The 8,850-nt window shown below is 37.0% G+C and overlaps 1 protein-coding gene across 1 annotated transcript; it reads left to right on the top strand.

The window, feature by feature from the left end:
- Positions 1-2,614: 2,614 nt before the first annotated feature.
- Positions 2,615-3,154, top strand: LOC104233925 (uncharacterized). Its single transcript, XM_009787385.1, has one exon. It carries the CDS (start codon positions 2,615-2,617, stop codon positions 3,152-3,154), a length of 540 nt encoding a protein of 179 aa, XP_009785687.1.
- Positions 3,155-8,850: the final 5,696 nt, after the last annotated feature.

Here is an 8,850-nt window from a genome sequence, read left to right as displayed (position 1 = left end):
AAGTGTCAATCTGGTGGTCTATAAGCTGCTGATTTACCTCGATTGTCCCCATATCTAGCAACAACAAAGGAAGTTTAAAACTGATATCAGTGACAAGATCAAAGAAGAGGTCACAAGACAGTTGAAGGCGGGAGTGCTCCGACTGGTCTGATACACTACATGACTGGCCAATGTAGTTCCCGTACCAAAGAAAGACGGGAATACCCGAGTGTGTGTTGACTAAAGAGACCTAAACAAAGCAAGTCCCAAGGACAACTTCCCTTTGATAAATATCCACATCCTTGTTAATAACTCTGCCAAACATGAGATACAGTCTTTCGTGGATTGTTATGCAGGATATCTTCAGGTGTTGATGGATGAAGAGGATGCGGAAAAGACAGCTTTCACCACACCCTGGGGCACCTACTGTTACAGGGTCATGCCTTTTGGTTTGAAGAATGCCAGTGCAACTTAGATGAGGGCCATGACTGCCATCTTTCATGACATGATGCACCATGAAATTGAAGTGTATGTGAATGCCGTGATCATTAAATCTAGAACACATGAAAACCTTGTTCGGGACATAAGAATGTTCTTTGAGCGGCTGCGTAAGTATGATTTGAAGTTAAATCCGGCTAAATGCTCATTTGGGGTTCCATCTAGCAAACTTTTGGGATTTATAGTCAGTCGGAGGGGCATCGAGCTATACCCAACGAAGATAAAGTCTATTCGGAATTTGCCTCCTCTAATGACTAAGAAAAAGTTCATGAGCTTGCTGGGAAGGCTGAACTACATTAGCCGATTCATTGCCCAGTTGACTTCTACATGTGAACCCATCTTCAAGCTTTAAATAAAGACACATCAATTAAACGGACGGATGAGTGTCAAGAATCCTTTGACAAAATCAAAGAATATATGTCGAACCTGCCAGTCTTGGTCCCACCTGAACCTGGGAGACCTTCGTTTCTGTATTTGACAGTCTTGGAGAATTATTTTAGATGTGTCCTTGGGAAACATGACGTGACTGAGAGAAGAGTGTAGGCAATCTACTATTTGAGCAAAAAGTTCACAAGTTATGAAGCCGAATATACCCTTTTGGAAAGGACTTGTTGCGCTCTAAATTGGGTCGCTCAGAAGCTTAGGCATTACCTGTTGGCCTATACCACTTACCTCATCACTAGGTTGGATCCTTTAAAGTACGTATTCCATAAGTCAATGCCCACAGGGAGGTTAGCAAAATGGCAGATACTGCTCATTGAATTTGACATAGTCTATGTCACCCATATAGTAATGAAAGCCCAGGCTTTAGCAGATCACGTAGCTAAAAACCCTATTGATGATGAATACCAATTGATGAATACCTAATTCCCGAATAAAGAGGTAAATTCAGTTGAGGTAACATCTGAAGACACCGATGCATGGAAAATGTTCTTAGATGGCACTGTGAACACAAAAAGGCGTTGGAATTAGGGCAATGTTGATCTCACCCACGGGTCAGCACTATCTAGCCATAGCCCAACTTCGATTTTTCTGCACAAACAACACTAATGAGTATGAAGCCTACATTATGGGTATGAATATGGCAATCGACCAAGATGTTGAAGAAATTTTGATCGTGGGGGATTCAAACTTGATTATCTGACAAGCTCAGGGTGAATGGGAAACTCGGGATGTCAAGCTTATTCCCTACATGCAACATGTGGAGGATCTTAGTAAACAGTTCAATTCAATCGAGATCAGGTACATTCCTCATTTTCACAATGAGTTAGTCGATGCTCTCGCTACTTTGGCCTCGATGTTGCTGTATCCAAGCAATCTCCACATCGACCCGTTGGAAATCAAAATTCGAGAATGGAATGGTTACTGCAATACGGTTGAGGTGGAACCGAATGTTCAGCCATGGTATCATGACATCAAGAGATTTGTTAAAACTAAAGAATATCCCGAGCAAGCCAATGGAGACCAAATGAGAACAATTAGAAGGCTTATTAGCGGTTTCTTCTTGAGCGGAGAGGTCTTGTACAAAAGGACTCCACATCTCAACTTGCTAAGATGTATGGATGCCGAAGAGGCAGGACGAATCATGCATGAAGTGCACACAGGGGTTTGTGGACCCCACATGAATAGATACGTCCTAGCAAAGAAAATCCTTCGAGCAGGCTGTTACTTGATGACTATGGAAAAAGATTGCTTCAATTTTGTCCGAAAATGTCATCATTGTCAGGTGCGCGGTGATCTGATTCATGCACCCCCTACAGAATTACATCCCATATCAGCACCTTGGCCATTTGTTGCCTGGGGTATGGACGTCATTTGGCCGATCGAGCCAAAAGCTTCAAATGGGCATAGATTCATATTGGTCGCTATCGACTACTTTACAAAGTGGGATGAAACAATTACTCTCAAATCTGTCACCAAGAAAGCTGTGGTAGACTTCGTGCACTCCAATCTCATATGCCATTTTGGTATTCCTACAACTATCATTACGGATAATGCTGCAAACTTGAATAGTCATTTGATGAGGGAGATATGCGAATAATTCAGGATAACGTATCAGCACTATACACCTTGTCGGCCCAAAGCTAATGGTACCATTGAAGCAGCAAACAAAAACATCAAGAAGATTCTGAGAAAGATGATCCAAAGTTCCAGGAAATGGCAAGAAATGTTTCCGTTTGCATTATTGGGATATCGCACTACTGTGCGCACATTAGTTGGAGCAACCCCATACCTTTTGATTTATGGTACTGAAGCCATAATACCTGCCAAAGATGAAATCCCTTCTCTTCGGTTCATTGTTGAAGCTGAAATTGAGGATAGTATATGGGTCAAAACTCATCTAGAACAGTTAACCCTGATCGATGAAAAGCGAATGGCCGCAGTCTACTACGTGCAGTTGTATCAACAAAGAATGGACCATGCCTACAACAAGAAAATGCGGCCTAGAAACTTTTATGTGAAGCAACTCATTTTAAGGCGTATTCTTCCCCATCATCAGGAAGCAAAAGGAATGTTCGCTCCTAATTGGAAGAGACCATACATTATCAGAAAATTGTTACCAAAAGGGGCATTATACCTAGGAGACATTGAAGGAAATGACCCCAAAACAGCTCTAAATGCAGACGCCGTCAAAAAGTATTATGTCTGGTCTTTCTGCAGCAACAACATTATCTGATTGGGATGACGAAGGCATTCATTCTCGCTACCCCAAATTCTCCAAACCTTTGCTAACCCTTTGATTCGGTTACCTTTCTTTCATTATTCTCTTTGGAACTTGGAAACATTGTAAAAGTAAAAAAAATCATCAAAAGAAAATGAAAGAAAAACAACAAAAAGAAAACAACAAAAAGAAAACAAAAACAACAAAACAAAATGTTTCCCTGAACTACGTTCCACTTGATTCTGAAAGGATACGTAGGCAGCCACTACAACATTTTAGGCCTACAACCACCCCTAAGAAGTATGGCCTAAGATGCCAAGAAGTGTAGCATTTCAGCAAAGGCAACACTTTACTACTTTAGGCAATGCTTTTTGGGGGTGGCCCAAAGTACCGTAACCTTTGACTATTGGCCACGCTTTGTAGGTGTTGCCTTAGAAGCAACGCTTTAAAAGTGTGGCCGATACGGTACAAACACCGCACTTATATTTTCTCATATAGCCACGCTTTTGTGAAATAAGGCTACACTTATAAAGCGTGATCTTTGTCACGTTATAGGCTACGCTTACAAAGTGTGACTTCTAGAGCAACATTTATCATTAACAATGCCAGATTGACAATCCATATGGCACAGTTTCGAAGCGTGGTGATTTTGTCTACACTACAAAATTATTTTTCAAATACATATATTAGCCACAATTTTGGGGTTAAAAACTATATTTGTTTGCATCAAGTTCATTCACACACACACACACACACACACACACAAACACACACACATATATATATATATATATATGAAGCATTAATTTAAATGATAAGTAATAGAATAAAAATAATTCAAATGCATATACTTGAAATAAATTCCAACAAAAGAAACACACTTTTTGTACTATATATAGTAATAAAGCAATGTTCGTTCGAGATCCTCAAAGAAACAAAATACCTATTGAGATACCAATAACCAACTCTGCAAATATTTTTTCTATAGTCTACTTTCAAACATTATGACCCCTAGAATCTTAGTCATGACAATAGATTCAGTTTCCTATCACACACTTATAGAAAGCATGATTTTGTAAGTTACTTAAGATTGAGGTAGTTTTTGGAATTGTAAAATATAAATACCTTTTCAATACTCGGGGCATGAGTTGAGCCAGAAGAATGTTGTAGATTTTTGCTTCTCATAGCTCGTGCACTACTTGCATCAACCGGTGAAGGAATATTAGATCCAACACACCCTTGTATATCATGAAAATCTAATCCAGGGTTGTTTTTCACCAATTGACTAAAAGAACATCACATTTCTTTCCTCATCATTTCGTTCATTTCTTCCTTCAGAGAAGTTATTTCGTTGGCATGATTTTGTTTAAGCTTGGTGATTTCTTCATCTTTTTTCAGAGAGCTTGTCATCACCGATCTACCATAGCATCTAACCTGACCAGGCTGCTCCTTTCCAAATACAGCCCTAAATGCATCATCTGTTGTTTCTCCAGAATTTGGCAATTCTGAAGTTCATACTATCAAATAATTATTATTACACATCACTTACAAGTCAAGATAGATAGAGCACTAAAATAATTTTTAACAAGTCAAGTCAGATTAAATAAAAGTTTAACATACCTCAAAATTTAGCCAAGAATGTCAATAGATTTTTCAGTGACAATGATCATAACCATTTTAATATGAAGTTTCATTTTGTAGTTTTCGTGTTACTTCCTAGCTGGAATTCATTGGCAACATCTAGCACAATCTAACTGTATTCATTCTCAATGAACGAAGGAATTGCTCAAAGGAGCAGACCTAAGCGCTTTTGTAGTTTTTTAATCGGAAAATAGGTGTTAAGTTCAGAAGCAGTTAACTCTTATCCAAGAAGGAAATTTGTGAACATGTACCAAATAGCGATAGCCTGCAAAATGTTTCCTTTGCTTCGGATAATGTGCTATAAGACCACTTAGGTATTTGACAGCTTAATATGAATGAAGAGGTTTCATCAAACGCAAAGGTGGTAGGAAAAGTTCAGTTGTTAGCTGGGTTTGTCAGTCTTTCGTATAAGGTACTTAATTTCTTCAGCCTATGAACCAGCACCCAACTTCCCAACTTCTTTCAGCTATTTGCACATAATAAATCAGAACCGCGACTACCACTGGCTACAGAGAAATTAGAGACAAGTCCAAAAATTAAGAATAAGTTGAACCAGATATAGCACATATAAAATTTCTTATTTATCTGGTTAATCCTGTTTAAACCTGTGTAATCTTGTTTAATCCTGTTTAAACCTTGAACCAGATATACCACCTATCAAAATTTCTTGTTTAATCCTACAGCTGCTACACCGGCTTCAAAATCACATCAGGGGGATCATGAGTATGCTTAAAATCCGTTTAAGACATCACATGTAGCAGCTGTCGCTAGTACTGCTATAGTTCCTGTTGAAATAGCTTTTGCTAGATTTTCATAGGATGTAGCTGTTGCTGGAAGAGTAACTCATGTCTAGTCGCTATGGAAAATATTGTGCTTATGAGGAATAATCAGAAGAAGTCGGAGGCTGTGCAAAATTTTGATAAATCTAAAGTCGAGGTGCAGCGACAAGTGGAGGTTAACGAGCAGGGTGTTGCTACAGGTCCAGGTTCTGGACAAAAAGGATAGAGGCAAACTAATGTACAACAGTTTGCACGTGAGAAGGCAAAAGCTGGTGCGACAGATGGTGATCGACCTACTGTTAGATTGGGTAAAACAACTGATAAATCAACAGGTGTGGAAGCTAAAGATGTACTCATCCAATTGATGATCAATATACTGTTGGTGCACAAACAACTCTTTTGAAGGATGGAAGCGAGCAGGTTGTGCAAAAGGAAGATTCACAATAAGCCGTTGAACCTAAAAGTGACAAGGAGGATCGTGAGATTGCTTTGCAATCTGAAAATTTCAGTAGTAACGGGGAAACTGCTGGATAAGTTACTGGATCAAAGGATGTTAAATCTAAGGACAATGGAATAGCAAGGATATCAACTGGGGAAGACTGGACAATGGTGGTTCGAGCTTCTACTAGAGTGGACAAGTATCTACTCCAAATGACTACTTCTGAAACAAATAATATCATCTACTTCTGAATATTTATTTTCATTCAACATTTATGACTCACAGATACAGAATGGAGAATTCTGTGCAGGCAACATCATATTAAAAATCTTGTGCCGGTATAATCATATTATTTGAGAAAGGTTGACAAATATCTAACATCTTGTACAAATAAAATCATATTAAAGAAACACATTCAGTTAAAGAGAGAAAATAAAATAACAAGACTTAACTTGCAGCATGATTTACTATTGCAACTTGAGTATTTGAATGAACTTCCTTCCCTTTCTTTGTACAAGTTGTAATAAACATTTCAGACTTTGATGGTTCCTCGTTGTTCTCTTTGGTTGCGTGCTACAAATTACATCAAAGAAAATATAAAAAAATATCATTGTGTTCCAACAAAGTACAAAAAGAAATGAAAGTCAGATTACAAAGTGTCGACTAAATATTACCAATTCCACACGCACTCTTGCAAAATTAATAGGTCCCATTCGATGCCTCCACTTTTGTTTTTCCTATTTTCAGAATTTAATTGGCACATAGCCTAACAATAAAAGAAGCATATTAATTAATAAACCAAAAAGGAAACAATATACATGTTGCTAACAATATAATTTGAATGTGGCCTTTATTGCTTCTATTTTTTCACTAATATTAGTAGCAGCAGTTGAAGGCAGAAATCCCAGGTGGCCATCAAATTCTTAATTTCCCCCCATCCTTAATTGCTACTGGTGCATTAATCTATACAGCTCAGTGCATACTATATGGTGTTAGACAATATGTTAAGGCTTGCAAGTTGCATACAAAATGCTCAAAGTATCAACCTCTATGAGTGTACTAACTCTACATCGTATGAAGACTGTAATTAATTTCTCAAACTTGTTTTGATATTGACTGCTCTACTAAAACTATAGTAGGTGGCTAACAATAGGTAGAAAATGCAGAAACGTAGAAATGCAATTTGTAACATACTGCAACAATAGGTAGAAAACATAGAAATGCACGGTTTAATATTACTTGGACATCTTCTTCATCCCAATACCCAATCAATTGACGGAATTAAACTTAGGGTATCTCATTGGGATGATTTTGTAGCATTTCGTCAATAGTAGTATTTTTATCAAAATATTTCTTCTTAATATTTCTCTTGTGTCGCTTTCAAGCATCACGAAGACTAGTCATTACCCACTTCTCTCCTTCAGCTGGAATTATGAACTTGGGTTGCAAAACAACACACAAACATATATATATATATATATATGTATGTATGTATGTATATATATATGTATGTATATATATGTATGTATGTATGTATGTATATATACATACATATATATATATATATATATGTATGTATATATATATATCTTTTCTTAGTAGAAAAAATACAAAAAATATATAATTGAAAAATTAATTATACATTGACATATTCCCACATTCGTTGCTTAATATCCTTTGACACAGCATGCCAACTAGTATGCACCAAGGGGATAAATCTTGGATTCCTTGCAATTTTTCCTAAAAAGTTGGCCAAATCAGACACTCTCTTGTCAGTTGGTCGAACTGCTTGTCCTTTATCAAATGTCACCTCCTCTCTTTCTTCAAAACTTCTTGCATGAATATTCTTACATTTTATTTGCCCTCGAACTCTTTTCTTCTCTGATGTCCCTAGATTGATATAACAAGCAAGACATAAGAAGAAAAAAAATCAAAATATGTAGAATAATTATAAGGTTTAAGACATACCACCTGCAACACCATTGATGTTCATCTCCTCATCTCCAATAAATTCATCGTCACCAACTTCATCTTGTGCAACAAAATTATCCAATTCTATTTCATGCTCATCAATAATAGGAGAGGACATAAATCTGACTTCATTTTTTGGGTGATTATCAGGATGTTTTTCACCACCGACTTGTATCCCATATTATTTTAGAAATTGATTAACAGTCGTCGACGTAGGACTGAGTTTGTCTTTACCACTTTGCAATTTTTATAGCTTCTGAATATCATGTTGTTTATATCCTTCACCTTGTGTTCTTTTAAGCATATATAAAGTGTTAGGATCTACCTTTGCAAATTATTGGATTATGGATGTGGGCACAGAAAATTTACTCGTTCCTTGCTTTTGAATGGGCTCCTCCAATTGAATTGACCTTTGTTTAATTTATCCTTTACTTGCAATACTATGTGAAGTGTTCAGATATTCCCTTGAAGACGATTGGATTGATTCGTACACCGGTAATCTATTCCTTCCCAACTTTTGAACTGATACATCGGATTGAGTTAACTTCTGTCTACTTTTCCCTTCTAATGTTGCAGACATAAAATTCTTCCTTTTAACTCCAATAATTCATGCTCTTTAGTAGCTTTATCGTTACGATCACTTGCAAGCTTTTCTCTCTTAATCTGAAATTTTTTGGCTAGTTCAGCACTTCATCGGTATTGGAAATCGAAACCTATATTCTTCATTGGACTTTGAGATTTGTTTGGATTCACAACTTTTTTCCTAAGAGCTGCAGCTTGATTCATCCTACATACAAAAAAAATTAAATTACTTTAGCCTAACAATTAGTAAGAATATATAACAGTATGTGAGAAAGTAAATATTTAAGAAATAAGACACA

The sequence above is a fragment of the Nicotiana sylvestris genome, chromosome 10, assembly GCF_000393655.2.
Source record: "Nicotiana sylvestris chromosome 10, ASM39365v2, whole genome shotgun sequence".
NCBI classification, from domain to species: Eukaryota; Viridiplantae; Streptophyta; class Magnoliopsida; order Solanales; family Solanaceae; genus Nicotiana; species Nicotiana sylvestris.
Note: the sequence above shows the minus strand (reverse complement) of the source record. Positions and strands in the feature narration are given on the sequence as shown.